At 42.6% G+C, this 16,505-nt stretch overlaps 1 protein-coding gene across 1 annotated transcript in view; it reads left to right on the top strand.

Moving 5' to 3' along the window:
• LOC115145347 (3',5'-cyclic-AMP phosphodiesterase 4B-like) overlaps window positions 1–16,505 on the top strand; it is a 111,370-nt gene that overhangs the window by 72,058 nt on the left and 22,807 nt on the right. The window contains exon 6 of the mRNA XM_065003207.1: window positions 15,897–16,009. Coding sequence (XP_064859279.1) covers window positions 15,897–16,009 — 113 coding nt within the window. The remainder of the gene's footprint in view (window positions 1–15,896; window positions 16,010–16,505) is intronic.

The raw sequence follows: 16,505 nt of genomic DNA on the forward strand, positions 1-16,505 counted from the left end.
GCCTTTAAGGAAGTAAGTACCTGTTTTATTTGTTTTGATTGTAACAGTATTTACATTTTATTTAATCAGAATGTCCAATTTACGTAATTAATGTCTTCATGTCAGTGAAGGCAGCTAGGAAATGATTTAAACCAAACTCAACATTTGCTATACTGATCAAGTCCTAATTGGATCAGGATCAGAAGTTAACATTTGGTGTCCTTAACTGCCCAGCAACACAAAAGCACACACACACACACACACACACACATACACAGGTGACCCCTCGCTGAAGCCTGTTGGTAGAGGTCAGCTGGGTATGCAGTGATATGGTCCTCAGATGTCTACAGGGACACTGATCCACACTGATCCACAGATCTGATCTATAAAGGCTTCCAAACGTCCTTCTCTTCACCCCTTTCCTCATCCCTCGCCTCATCCCTCGCGACTGTCCTCATCCCACTCATCATAGCTATGCCCTGCTGGCTCCAAAGGACAACTAACTGAGACTAGGGTTAACCATTAAAGCTTAGCTCACCACATGGCTCTGTGGAGTTTGACTAGAGCCACACTATCAACGTCTAGCGATCAGACCAATGTCTAAGTCACTCTGATGTTTATTGTGTTAATAGAGTTTGGGGTCATCTTTGGACACATCTGACAGTCACCCAACATGACTCTTACTGGTCTGGCTTATAACCAACAGATGACACAATCTTCACTATCAAAGGACACACAGAGAGAACTCTGAACCAAGCAACCCCAGGTCCCTTCTGGCTCTATGACAGTGATGTTACACCAACGTCATGTAGCATTTGGGAAAAACGACAACAACTGGGTAGAAGTGTGGTAATTGGGTTATGAATCTTTGTGATCCGTGTTAATATGGTGACTTGGAGGGCTTAACTTCAGTCATCGTCCGTCCCACCAGTCACAATGGGCCCTATTGAGGTCTGCCAACAGTCTTCCTATCAGTGTGAAAGTTCACGTCAGGTGAACAGACAAAGCTCGGTCTGTGTGTTTGTCCGTGTGTGTGTGTGTGTTTGTCCGTGCGTGTGCGTTTGATCGCCTCACACAGATGCCTATGCCCCCAGTAAATGATGTCAGCGTTGCGTTTGAGCGGTGAGCATTCGCTCTGAAAACTCTCAAGCAACTTCTCACGCAAACCTCACACGTGCCAAACTGTCTATCTTTCCCAGGGTCTTTCTGATTTAGGAGATGGGGGTAAGGGTGAGTGAGCGTGTAAAGAGAGGGGAGTCAAGGTTGGCCAACCATCCTGAGGGCTGAAAGGGGGAGAGAGAGAGAGAGAGTGAGAGAGATAGAGAGAGGGATGGGGGCATGCATGGTGGGGTGATTTTCTTGATTTGATTACCTGGTTGCATGACCAATTTACAGCGTTCCCTGCTGGTTCCCCTCGGTTGGTCATTCCGTGTCTGAGGTGTTCCCTAGTCATTTCGCCTGGCCTGTTTACAGAAATGTCTGGCGGGCTACAGGGGCCGAGGGGAGGGAGAGAGGGACAGGGAGAGCAGTGTTACAGAACGGCTGGAAACGAATGTACAGGGAGCGGCGATCATGGATGCTCACACACACACACACACACACACACACACACACACACACACACACACACACACACACACACAGAGTCTGTTTGAATCAGTCAATGCATTACTGTGTACTGCTTTATTTACTATCAGAACCTATCTATGTCCCTGTTAGTCATATCTGGGCAGAATGGGCTGTAATTAAATTCCTTCAAACTTCAAAAAGTTTCAATTAGTCAACGAGTGTCCATTCTTGCAGTTGAAATAGAACATTTCAGCCATTTAGGAACAATTTGTACTGTTAACAATGAGTTGAAGAAACTCATCTGACGAAACCCAGCAGTAAGGACTTACTCTTAATGCTCTCTCACACACACACACACACACACACACACAGACCAAGCTTTGCCTGTTCATCTGACATGAACTTCCACACTGATAGAAAGACTGTAAATAAATAAAAAATGTATTGGATGTTTAAAACATACAATACACTTGCAGTGAAGCCGCGGAAGACTGTTGGCAGACCTCAATGGGGCCCATTGTGACTGGTGGGACGGACGATGACTGGAGTTAAGCCCTCCAAGTCACCATATTAACACGGATCACAAAGATTCATAACCCAATTAACACACTTCTACCCAGTTGTTGTCGTTTTTCCCAAATGCTACATGACGTTGGTGTAACATCACTGTCATAGAGCCAGAAGGGACCTGGGGTTGCTTGGTTCAGAGTTCTCTCTGTGTGTCCTTTGATAGTGAAGATTGTGTCATCTGTTGGTTATAAGCCAGACCAGTAGGAGTCATGTTGGGTGACTTTCAGATGCCTCCAAAGATGACCCCAAACTCTGTTAACACAATAAACATCAGAGTGAGTTAGACATTGGTCTGATCGCTAGACGTTGATAGTGTGGCTCTAGTTAAACTCCACAGAGCCATGTGGTGAGCTAAGCTTTAATGGTTAACCCTAGTCTCAGTTAGTTGTCCTTTGGAGCCAGCAGGGCATAGCTATGACGAGTGGGATGAGGACAGTCACGAGGGATGAGGCGAGGGATGAGGAAAGGGGTGAAGAGAAGGCGAGACGGACGTTTGGAAGCCTTTATAGATCAGAACTGTGACGCAGTGTGGATCAGTGTCCCTGTAGACATCTGAGGACCATATCACTGCATACCCAGCTGACCTCTGAGACGTATGTGGCAGGGTCTACAGACAATCATAGACCACAAAGGGAAAACCAGCCACGTTGCGGACACCGATGTCTTGCTTCCGGACAAGCTAAACACCTTCTTCGCCCACTTTGAGGATAACACAGTGCCACAGATGCGGCCTGCTACCAAGAACTGTGGGCTCTCCTTCTCTGTGGCCAAAGTGAGTAAGACATTTAAGCGTGTTAACCCTCGCAAGGCTGCCGGTCCAGACAGCATCCCTAGCCGCGTCCTCAGAGCATGCATAGACCAGCTGGCTGGAATGTTTACGGACATATTCAATCTCTCCCTATCCCAGTCTGCTGTCCCCACATGCTTCAAGATGTTCACCATTGTTCCTGTACCCAAGAAAGCAATGGTAACTGAACTAAATGACTGTCACCCCGTAGCACTCACCTCTGTCATCATGAAGTGCTTTGATCATATCACCTCCACCTTACCTGACACCCTAGACCCACTTTCATTTGCTTACCGCCCCAATAGATCCACAGACGATGCAATCGCCATCGCACTGCACACTGCCCTATCCCATCTGGACTATAGCTCAGTATTCAACACCATAGTACCCTCCAAGCTCATCATTAAGCTTGAGGCCCTGGGTCTCAACCCCGCCCTCTGCAACTGGGTCCTGGACTTCCTGACGGGCCGCCCCCAGGTGGTGAAGGTAGGAAACAACATCTCCACTTTGCTGATCCTCAACACGGGGGCGCCACAAGGATGCGTGCTCAGCCCCCTCTTGTACTCCCTGTTCACCCATGACTGTGTGGCCACGCACGACTCCAACTCAATCATCAAGTTTGCAGACGACACAACAGTAGTAGGCTTGATTACCAATGATGACAAGACAGCCTACAGGGAGCAGGTGAGGGCCCTGGGAGTGTGGTGCCAGGAAAATAACCTCTCACCCAATGTAAACAAAACAAAGGTGCTGATCGTGGACTTCAGGAAACTGCAGAGGGAGCACCGCCCTCTCCACATCGACGGGACCGTAGTGGAGAAGGTGGAAAGCTTCAAGTTCCTCAGCGTACACATCACTGACAAACTGAAATGGTCCACCCACACAGACAGTGTGGTGAAGAAGGCACAATAGCGCCTCTTCAGTCTCAGGAGGCTGAAGATATTTGGCTTGGCACAGAAAACCCTCACAAACCTTTACAGATGCACAATTGAGAGCATCCTGTCGGGCTGTATCACCACCTGGTACGGCAACTGCACCTCCTGCAACTGCAGGGCTCTCCAGAGGGTGGTGCGGTCTGCCCAACACATCACTGGGGCAAACTACCTGCCTTCCAGGACACCTACAGCACCCGATGTCACAGGAAGGCCAAAAAGATCATTAAGGACAACAACCACCCGAGCTACTGCCTGTTCACCCCGCTATCATCCAGAAGACAAGGTCAGCATAGGTGCTTTAAAGCTGGGTCCGAGAGGCTAAAAAACAGCTTCAATCTCAAGACCATCAGACTGTTAAATAGCCATCACACTAGCACATATAGAGGCTGCTGCCCTATATACATAAGACTTGAAATCACTGGCCACTTTAATAATGGAAAACTAGTCACTTTAATAACATTTACATATTTTGCATTAATCATCTCATATGTCTATACTGTATTCTATCCTATTCTACTGTATCTTAGTCTATGTATTACTCATCTCATATGTTTATACTGTATTCTATTATATTCTACTATATCTTAGTCTATGTATTACTCATCTCATATGTATATACTGTATTATATTATATTCTACTGTATCTTAGTCTATGCATTACTCATCTCATATGTTTATACTGTATTATATTATATTCTACTGTATCTTAGTCTATGTATTACTCATCTCATATGTTTATACTGTATTATATTATATTTCCTACTATATTTATATGTTTATACTGTATTATATTATATTCTGTATTATATTATATTCTACTGTATCTTAGTCTATGTATTACTCATCTCATATGTATATACTGTATTCTATTATATTCTACTGTATTTTAGTCTATGTATTACTCATCTCATATGTTTATACTGTATTATATTCTATTCTACTGTATCTTAGTCTATGTATTACTCATCTCATATGTTTATACTGTATTATATTATATTCTACTGTATCTTAGTCTATGTATTACTCATCTCATATGTTTATACTGTATTATATTATATTCTACTGTATCTTAGTCTATGTATTACTCATCTCATATGTATATACTGTATTCTATTATATTCTACTGTATTTTAGTCTATGTATTACTCATCTCATATGTTTATACTGTATTATATTATATTCTACTGTATCTTAGTCTGTGCCGCTCTGACATTGCTCGTCCATATATTTAGATATTCTTAATTCCATTCCTTTACTTTAGATTTGTGTGTATTGTTGTGAAATTGTTAGACATTACTTGTTAGATATCACTGCACTGATGGAGCTAGAAACACCCGCAATAACATCTGGTTAACACATGTCTGTGACCAATACAATTTGATTTGATTTGAAATGGCACCCTATTCCCTATGCAGTGCACTACTTTTGACCAGTATTATATTATATTCTGATCTTAGGTCCCTTGTCAAAATATATTCTTAATTCCATTCCTTTACTTTAGTAGTGCATTGTTGTGAAATTGTTAGGAATATTACTGCACTGGGAGCCATGTGTCTGAAATACAATTTGATTTGATTTGAAATGGCAACCAGAGAGAAGCCAGGCAGGCGCCTTCCCTCTCCTCACATCCAGTCACTAGTCTTTTTCAGGAAGAGTTGCTCAACACCTCACGGTCCTGAAGACTAGCTCTGTTTTATTATGGCTGTTATACATGAAACAGGTCAGATCCCCCTTGGCACAGCTGTGTATCAACCTACGTCACTGTTTGTGTGGGCTTTTGATGTGGGTATGTAGAACATCAGGTCCATCGTAAACAGTACCCTTATTTGCAGACGATATGGTGCTGCAGAGAAAGTGCTGTTGCAGTACTAATGAGAAACACAGAGTTCCTCAGAGCAGTGGTAGGATCTCTCTGGTGGGAATAGAGAGAGAAAGATGCCGGAAGAGTTCAACAGAGTGATAAAGAATAGAATGCAAGTGTGCGTGTGTGTGTGCGCGCATGCGTGCCTGTGCTCGTGTGTGTGTGTGTGTGTGTGTGTGTGTGAGAGAGAGAGCAATGGGCCCTGGAGGACCAGTGTCCTGTTCCTGTCTCTCTCCTCAGGGAGTATAGGGGGTTTCTAACAGGGGGGACCACAACATCCATCCTGTGTGTTGTAGGCCTAGGTTGTCAGTGATGTGAAAGCTGGACGTTAGTGATGTGACGCTTCAGTAGTTTTAATGGTTCATAGTGAAACTGAGCCAGCCCCCTGCCCCCTCACCTCCCACCCTCGACAGGAAACTGAGTGAGGAGTGTTTCAATCACAGCTGTCACACACACACACAAACCATAGCCCAACTCCATGCATCTGACACACACTTGTTCTGAAACGACCTGACAGAAAGTACAGTGCATTCAGAAGGTGCAGTGCCTTCAGAAAGAGCAGTGCCTTCAGAAAGTGCAGTGCCTTCAGAAAGTGCAGTGCCTTCAGAAGTACAGTGCCTTCAGAAAGTACAGTGCCTTCAGAAAGTACAGTAACTTCAGAAAGTACAGTGCCTTCAGAAAGTGCAGTGCCTTCAGAAGTACAGTGTCTTCAGAAAGTGCAGTGCCTTCAGAAGTACAGTGCCTTCAGAAAGTACAGTGCCTTCAGAAAGTACAGTGCCTTCAGAAAGTACAGTGCCTTTATTCCTAGAAATACAGTGCCTTCAGAAAGTAAGTGCCTTCAGAACTTTATTCCTTCAGTTATACAGTGCCTTCAGAAAGTATTCAGTGCCTTATTCCTAGTTATACAGTGCCTTCAGAAAGTATTCAGACCACCTTCATTGCCTTCAGAAAGTTAGTACCTTCAGTGTGCCTTCAGAAAGTATTCAGTGCCACTTTATTCCTAGTTAAAGTACAGTGCCTTCAGAAAGTAGTGCAGAGTACCTTCAGAAGTACAGTCCTTCAGAAATACAGTGCCTTCAGAAAGTATTCAGTGCACTTTATTCCTAGTTATACAGTGTCTTCAGAAAGTATTCAGTGCACTTCCTAGAAATACAGTGCCTTCAGAAAGTACAGTGCCTTCAGAAAGTACAGTGCCTTCAGAAAGTGCAGTGCCTTTATTCCTAGAATACAGTGTCTTCAGAAAGTATTCAGACCTTTATTCCTAGAATACAGTGCCTTCAGAAAGTATTCAGACCACTTTATTCCTAGTTATACAGTGCCTTCAGAAAGTATTCAGTGCCTTCAGAAGGTGCAGTTCAGAATACAGTGCCTTCAGAAAGTATTCAGTACCTTCAGTTAGAAAGTACAGTGCCTTCAGAAAGTATTCAGACCACTTTAGTGCCTTCAGTTATACAGTGTCTTCAGAAAGTATTCAGACCACTTTATTCCTAGTTATACAGTGCCTTCAGAAAGTATTCAGACCTTTATTCCTAGTTATACAGTGCCTTCAGAAAGTATTCAGTACCTTTATTCAGTTATACAGTGCCTTCAGAAGTACAGTGTCTTCAGAACGTTACCTTCCTAGAATACAGTGCCTTCAGAAAGTATTCAGACCACTTTATTCCTTCAGTTATACAGTGCCTTCAGAAAGTATTCAGACCACAGTTTATTCCTAGTTATACAGTGCCTTCAGAAAGTATTCAGACCTTTATTCCCTTCAGTTATACAGTGTCTTCAGAAAGTATTCAGTACCAGTGCTTCAGAAAGTACAGTGCCTTCAGTTATACAGTGTCTTCAGAAGTACAGTGCCTTCAGACCACTTTATTCCTTCAGTTATACAGTGCCTTCAGAAAGTATTCAGCCACTATTCAGATACAGTGCCTTCAGAAAGTATTCAGTACCTTCAGTTATACAGTGCCTTCAGAAACAGTGTTTCAGACCACTTTATTCCTAGTTATACAGTGCCTTCAGAAAGTATTCAGACCACTTTATTCCTTCAGTTATACAGTGTCTTCAGAAACAGTATTCAGACCAGTTTATTCCTAGTTATACAGTGTCTTCAGAAAGTATTCAGACCAGTTACAGTGCCTTCAGAACGTGCAGTACCTTCAGAAGTACAGTGCCTTCAGAACGTGCAGTACCTTCAGAAGTACAGTGCCTTCAGAAAGTATTCAGACCACAGTGCCTTCAGTTATGCAGTGCCTTCAGAAAGTATTCAGACCCTTTATTCCTAGTTATACAGTGTCTTCAGAAAGTTATACAGTGTCTTCAGACCACTTTATTCCTAGTTATACAGTGCCTTCAGAAAGTATTCAGACCACTTTATTCCTTCTTCAGAAATACAGTGCCTTCAGAATACAGTGCCTTCAGTATTCAGACCACTTTATTCCTAGTTATACAGTGCCTTCAGAAAGTATTCAGACCACTTTATTCCTAGTTATACAGTGTCTTCAGAAAGTATTCAGACCACTTTATTCCTAGTTATACAGTGTCTTCAGAAAGTATTCAGACCACTTTATTCCTAGTTATACAGTGCCTTCAGAAAGTATTCAGACCACTTTATTCCTAGTTATACAGTGCCTTCAGAAAGTATTCAGACCACTTTATTCCTAGTTATACAGTGTCTTCAGAAAGTATTCAGTGCCTTCAGAAAGTTTATTCCTAGTTATACAGTGTCTTCAGAAAGTATTCAGACCACTTTATTCCTAGTTATACAGTGTCTTCAGAAAGTATTCAGACCACTTTATTCCTAGTTATACAGTGTCTTCAGAAAGTATTCAGACCACTTTATTCCTAGTTATACAGTGTCTTCAGAAAGTATTCAGACCACTTTATTCCTAGTTATACAGTGCCTTCAGAAAGTATTCAGACCACTTTATTCCTAGTTATACAGTGTCTTCAGAAAGTATTCAGACCACTTTATTCCTAGTTATAGTGCAGAAAGTGACCTTTATTCAGAAATACAGTGCCTTCAGAAAGTATTCAGACCACTTTATTCCTAGTTATACAGTGCCTTCAGAAAGTATTCAGACCACTTTATTCCTAGTTATACAGTGCCTTCAGAAAGTATTCAGACCACTTTATTCCTAGTTATACAGTGTCTTCAGAAAGTATTCAGACCACTTTATTCCTAGAACAGTGCAGTGCCTTCAGAAAGTGTCTTCAGAAAGTATTCAGACCACTTTATTCCTAGTTATACAGTGTCTTCAGAAAGTATTCAGACCACTTTATTCCTAGTTATACAGTGCCTTCAGAAAGTATTCAGACCACTTTATTCCTAGTTATACAGTGTCTTCAGAAAGTATTCAGACCACTTTATTCCTAGTTATACAGTGTCTTCAGAAAGTATTGCCACTTTATTCCTAGTTATACAGTGTCTTCAGAAAGTATTCAGACCACTTTATTCCTAGTTATACAGTGTCTTCAGAAAGTATTCAGACCACTTTATTCCTAGTTATACAGTGCCTTCAGAAAGTATTCAGACCACTTTATTCCTAGTTATACAGTGCCTTCAGAAAGTATTCAGACCACTTTATTCCTAGTTATACAGTGTCTTCAGAAAGTATTCAGACCACTTTATTCCTAGTTATACAGTGCCTTCAGAAAGTATTCAGACCACTTTATTCCTAGTTATACAGTGCCTTCAGAAAGTATTCAGACCACTTTATTCCTAGTTATACAGTGTCTTCAGAAAGTATTCAGACCACTTTATTCCTTCAGAGAAAGTTCAGTACAGTGCCTTCAGAAGTACAGTGCCTTCAGAAGTATTCAGACCACTTTATTCCTAGTTATACAGTGTCTTCAGAAAGTATTCAGACCACTTTATTCCTAGTTATACAGTGTCTTCAGAAAGTATTCAGTCCACTTTATTCCTAGTTATACAGTGTCTTCAGAAAGTATTCAGACCACTTTATTCCTAGTTATACAGTGTCTTCAGAAAGTATTCAGACCACTTTATTCCTAGTTATACAGTGTCTTCAGAAAGTATTCAGACCACTTTATTCCTAGTTATACAGTGTCTTCAGAAAGTATTCAGACCACTTTATTCCTAGTTATACAGTGTCTTCAGAAAGTATTCAGACCACTTTATTCCTAGTTATACAGTGTCTTCAGAAAGTATTCAGACCACTTTATTCCTAGTTATACAGTGTCTTCAGAAAGTGCAGTTCTTCAGACCACTTTATTCCTAGTTATACAGTGTCTTCAGAAAGTATTCAGACCACTTTATTCCTAGTTATACAGTGTCTTCAGAAAGTACAGTGTCTTCAGAAGTGCAGTGTCTTCAGAAGTACAGTGTCTTCAGAAAGTACAGTGTCTTCAGAAAGTTTTCCACATTTTGCTGTTGGATAAAAAATGTTTAAAAAACTCACCTCCCATCTACACACAATACCCTATAATGACAAAGTGATAACAGGTTTGTATAAATCTTTGCTAAATTATTTTAAATGAAATATAGAAATATCTCATTTACATAAGTATTCACACCCCGGAGTCAATACATGTTAGAAACACCTTTGACAGTGATTACAGCTGTGAGTCTGGGTAAGTCTCTAAGAGCTTTGCACACCTAGATTTTACAATATTTGCTGAGTGCTGTTTTTATTTTCAAACTCTGTCAAGTTGGTTGCCAAGTCTTGCCATAGATTTTCAAGCCAATTTACTGTAAGTCAAAAATGTAACTACTGTAGGACACTCAGGAACATTCAGTGTCGTGTTGGTAAGCAACTCTCGGTCGTCAGTTGAACAGTATTTGCTCCGACACATTGGTGCGGCTGGCTTCCGGGTAAAGTTAGTGTTAAAGAAGCGTGGGTTGGCGGGTCATGTGATGCAGGACTTGACCTTCACCTCCAGAGCCCTTAGGAGAGTTGCAGCAGTGAGAGAAGATTGAAATTGGGGAGAAAAAGTGGGTAAAATACAACAAAAACATGTATACAAATAAAGTCACTAGTTGAAATCCCGGAGTGGTTTCCTTCCTCTCCGGTAACTTAGTTAGGAAGGACGCCTGTATCTTTTAGTAACTGGGTGTGTTGATACATCATCCAAAGTGTAATAAATAACTTCATCGTGCTCAAAGGGATAGTCACCCTTCTTTGAGAGGCATTGGAAACCCTCCCTGGTCTTTGTGGTTGAATCTGTGTTTGAAATTCACTGCTCGACTGGGGGACCTTACAGATAATTGTATGTGTGGGGTACAGAGATGAGGTTGCCATTCAAAAATCATTTTAAACACTATTATTGCACACAGAGTGAGTCCATGCAATTTATTATGTGACTTGTTAAGGCCATTTTTACCCCTGAACATATTTAGGCTTGCCATAACAAAGGGGTTGAATACCTATTGACTAAAGACATTTCAGCTTTTCATTTTTATATAATTTGTAAAAATGTCCAAAAAACATAATTCCACTTTGACATTATGGGCTATTTATTTTGTGTAAGCCAATGACACAAAACCTCAATTTAATATATATATTTAAATCAGGCTGTAACCAGCGGGGAAAGTACAGTGCCTTGCGAAAGTATTCGCCCCCCTTGAACTTTGCGACCTTTTGCCACATTTCAGGCTTCAATCATAAAGATATAAAACTGTATTTTTTTGTGAAGAATCAACAAGTGGGACACAATCATGAAGTGGAACGACATTTATTGGATATTTCAAACTTTTTTAACAAATCAAAAACTGAAAAATTGGGCGTGCAAAATTATGCACCGAAGTGCGCCCACACATTTTTTTTTTAATACTACGAAAATGACAGGTTAGCCTACGCCGCTGACACCGACATAAAAACGATGTTCTCTGATCCGTATAATCGGCCAACGAAAAGGGGAGACACAAATACAATATGACGTCCATCTAACCTGGATGAGGAAATGATTGTCCAAAAACAAACAGAATTGGCACTGACCGAATGATAAAGACAGTGAATATGCACACTCTGGGATATGGCCCATGTTTTTCACTGACAGTCGCAACATAACAATCATCTATTTGGTATTTGCAGCGCACGCTGCCCAAATTGCGGGCTCTTCCGACTGTTGGCTATGCGATTTAAAAGAATCTACCGCTAATGATCCTCTGTGGCCAAATCACGCTTTCTGGTGTAGTAACCTATTTTGAATGATTTGTATGTATTTCTGTATAGACAGGAGTACGTTAATTAGGCTATATCATTTTGGAAATTCAATTTACTTTAGGGAAAGTATAGCTTCCTCTAGCCTTATGGACATGCCGCCTATGACTTTTAACGCAGCGCATGATTATGTTTTCATCTGATTGTCAAACAATGACTTAACAAAGGCGCTCCAGCTGGCTACATTCGTTCACTCACAAAATAATTTAAGCATCCAAACCCCAACAGTGCACTGTGCAACCGATGAATGGAAAGAGACATCCGTTACAAACACCGTAACGTGTAGTGTAATGAACTGCTGTCATTAAGCTTACACTTGTAGCCTGAACTGAGGCGTCCACTGTTGTCCACTCGCGCCTCATCTCCGCCTTGTCCTTGAGCGTCTCTCATCTCCGCCTTGACAAGATGTAAGTGTTCCCCTCAAACCATAACGCAATTTGGAGCATACAACACCCGGTTTTCAGTCCATTCGTTCATTTTTTTTCATGCGGCTGACATGCAGCAATGTTAAATGATGGTGTAATAGCCTATCGTTTTTGGACATGTATTCATTGTGATAGGCTCACGTTTTACCGGTACGGCGTACCAGACCTTACCACTTTACTTTCACCCCAGTCTGTAACACAACAAAATGTGGAAGAAGTCAAAGGGTCTGAATACACACACACACACAGAGAGAGAGAGAGAGATTCTGGGAGAACATGATATGTGGCTGGAAGTTCCGTTTTGAGAATGATGAGAGAGGAAAGATGAGCGCAAGAGATCTTTCCTCGCTCACCTGACGTAGTTTCCTTATCTAGATCTATCCTCTCTGTCTGCTTGGATGTTCAACTGCTTGTTAGGATGAGGTTTTATGTTTGCACTCAAGTTTTTGTGCCTAAGTATATACAGTATGTACAGTATTTGAGTCTTAATCAACTGTTGGTGAGTGTGTGCCTCTGTATGTTATACTACCGTTCAAAAGTTTGGGGTCACTTAAAAATGTCCTTGTTTTTGAAAGAAAATCACATTTTCTGTCCATTAAAATAACATCAAATTGATCAGAAATACAGTGTAGACATTGTCAATGTTGTAAATTACTATTGTAGCTGGAAACGGCTGATTTTTTACGGAAAATCTACTTAGGCGTACAGAGGCCCATTATCAGCAACCATCACTCCTGTGTTCCAATGGAACGTTGTGTTAGCTAATCCAAGTTTATCATTTAAAAGGCTAATTGATCATTAGAAAACCCTTTTGCAATTATGTTAGCACAGCTGAAAACCGTTGTTCTGATTAAAGAAGCAATAAAACTGGCCTTCTTTTGACTAGTTGAGTATCTGGAGCATCAGCATTTGTGGGTTCGATTACAGGCTCAAAATGGCCAGAAACAAAGAACTTTCTTCTGAAACTCGTCAGTCTATTCTTGTTCTGAGAACCATGCGATAAATTACCAAGAAACTGAAGATCTCGTACAACGCTGTGTACTACTCCCTTCACAGGACAGCGCAAACTGGCTCTAACCAGAATAGAAAGAGGAGTGGGAGGCCCCAGGGGCACAACTGAGCAAGAGGACAAGTACATTAGAGTGTCTGGTTTGAGAAACAGACGTCTCACAAGTCCTCAACTGGCAGCTTCATTAAATAGCACCGGCAAAACACCAGTCTCATCGTCAACAGTGAGGAGGCGACTCCGGGATGCTGGTCTTCTGGCTACAATTTTTTTTAAATATATTTTGATTTGTTTAACACTTTTTTGGTTACTACATGATTCCATATGTCTTATTTCATAGCGTTGATGTCTTCACTATTATTATACAATGTAGAAAATTGTAAAAAAGAAAGAAAGAAAAAACCCTTGAATGAGTAGATGTGTCCAAACTTACAGACTGGTGCTGTGAATGTGTGTGTGTGTGTGTGTGCGTGTGTGAGTTGGTTCTGCGAGTGTGTGTTTCCTGGCTGTTGGCCCCTGCAGGCCAGATGTGTCTGGGATTGTGATCAGAGTGTTCCTTGTGACTGTGTGAGAGTGTGTGTGAGGAGGAGAGGTGGTGAAAACCCCAACTCTTACGTGTATGTGGTAAGTTAGACTTACTGGGCCTTTTCACAGCTGCCTCCCCAGCCCAGACCCACTGATGTCAGACCAGACCAGCCTATAGGCTGTGCCAGCTCATCCCTACCCCAGACTAGACCAGCCAGTCAGGGAAAGGATTTTATAGCGCTCAAAAACATCACACTAACCTCAGTGGAGGGAAAATACCACCAAACTCTCACGGAACTGTCCAATTTACCTTATGGAATATGGAACGCCAAATCAAAATGTCACCCATGTAACTGCAAAACAACTCAAATGTTGTTTTATCAGTATAGCAACACATATATGTGTACTTGAGTAACCGACGTCACCGTTTGTAGTCACACAAGTGAAAGCAACAAATAAAATCTTGTCAGTTATAGAAGGGACTGTGGATACACGTCAGGCTTTATTGTTTCTGTTATTGACGTGTGTTACGCTCCTGTGTACACTTTCATAGCTCACCTTTTGACCCAGTTGTCGGCTTTCTGGCGAGCTCATTTACAGTAAGCATGTTTACAAATGATCAAATCTCTGTGTATATTTGTGCCATTTTATCCCATCATGGCTTCCCCACCACAGATGAACTGACTGATTGAGGCTGACCTGGCCTGACCTTGGTTTGCGGCCAAAACGGGGTCTTCTATAAGGCAAAGAAGTGGGATTGGGTGGAGATGCAGATTTGGGGGACTGACCACTACTGTACAAAGTCATATCCACAGCCACATTACGTCTTACATGGACAAGACACTGTAGCCTGTACACAGAACACTGTAAGCCTGCAGACAGACCCATGAGAGAAAAATAGTGACATCTAATATAGTGGCATCCAGTATATTAACATAGTGCATCACGTGTATTGAGAGCAGTGCTGTGTGGGAGAATATTGACATACAGTACCAGAGTCCCCCATATTTCTCCAACCTTCGAGTACTCCACTCCAGGGTTTACCCCAGCCCAGCCTCCAGCCTTACAGAGGAAAGGATTGATTGAGTTTGCAAACAGCCGGCGGCCTCAGTCTCTCTCGTCTCCTCTCTCTGCAACAGGCCGGGAGAATGCTATAATGTCCCTGTATCTCTCATGTTTTGGTGAGCAAACATTCGCTCCCCTTTGAAGGCTGGGAGATCAGAGCGGGGGTAACATTCTACGCGGCCACGCTAAGGTCGGCACTACCGCGGGTCTGCTGCAGTACGCTATGTTGTGCCTCGGCAGCTAGGAGACCCAGAACACACAGTCGAACCACACAGTCGAGCACTGAGCACAAGGCTACTCTGTGTGTGTCTGAGAGAGGGCAACACATCACCCTTCCCCCACCACCCCAACACCCCCTCCTCTCCTCCTCTCTGGCCCAATGTCTCCCAGCACTGACTGTGTCTAACTTGGAGACTCCCTGAATTAATCCATGGTTCGGCTTTTACGAACGTTTGGCGCTCTATATAAAGTGTTTGACGTTTCTGTTGTATTTGTATCTGTTATGCGGAGATGTATCACATGTCCTTTGGTGTGCAAAGTGCGAGATAGTTTATGATGGGACCGAGTATGAGTCTGGAGGTGTCTGTTCTCCTGAGAGGGGTCCGGTTTCCTGCTCTAAAAGATGGTTTATGTAAATGAGTTGGGGGGGACTGTGCAGTGCATCTGAGCGAGAGTAGCTGAAAGAAACAAACAACCTCAGTCAGCCAGTGAGCGAGCCAGTAACAGAGTTTGAGAGAGAGAGAGAGTGCAGCAACTGTGGCGTCCCACTCTGCTCTCTCTAGAGTTCACCACTAGCTGTTAGCGCTAGCCTTTCGGCCATTAGCTGTTAGCCTCAGTGTTAGCCTTGCTCATGATGAAAGAGCATTGTGGCCGTGTGCCCCCTCTGCCTCTGCCACCACCGGGCCCGGCCGCCACGCAGCAGCCGCCCTACCAGCCTCTCTCACCTCGCCCTTCCCCTCCATACCCTGCTGACTACTGCCTTATGTCTGTGTGCCTGTTGACAGATGAGTCGTACCAGAAGCTGGCTATGGAGACCATGGAGGAGCTGGACTGGTGCCTGGACCAGCTGGAGACCATCCAGACCTACCGCTCTGTCAGTGACATGGCCTCCAATAAGGTAAGACTCAAACTCCCTGTATAAACGATACACAGCCTCTGTACCTCTGCCCTTCAAGTCGACAGCCACTGCTAAGCTGGTTTCGAAGAGCAGCCGTCTGTGAATCTGTATGTGCTGCAAGGGGCACCCCTGCACCTTACAAGAGCATTTTGACAGATATCTTAATTTTGAAACCCCCTGTAGACCTACAGTATATAAACCTTCAAGCTTGCTTTCAACCGCTGTTGCATTGTCTTGAAGGAGCTGGCAACTAGATGCCGTATATAATGTACCTTCAGGATCCTAAATCAAACAGCGGATTTAGATTGTGACTTGTTTTGGTTTTCCCCCCCGTTGGAACCACGAACGGGAAATGAAGTTGCTGGGTGGTTTTGAAAGTGTATTGCTATTTCTTGACAACAGTGCCAACCAGGGGGGTCAGCGGTGTGCTTCTACAATACGTACCCCGCATGGTCCCTTTCATGCTTGTGTTTTTACAGTATGTGCTTGTGAATAG

Source organism: Oncorhynchus nerka, linkage group LG17 (genome assembly GCF_034236695.1).
Source record: "Oncorhynchus nerka isolate Pitt River linkage group LG17, Oner_Uvic_2.0, whole genome shotgun sequence".
Taxonomy (NCBI): Eukaryota; Metazoa; Chordata; class Actinopteri; order Salmoniformes; family Salmonidae; genus Oncorhynchus; species Oncorhynchus nerka.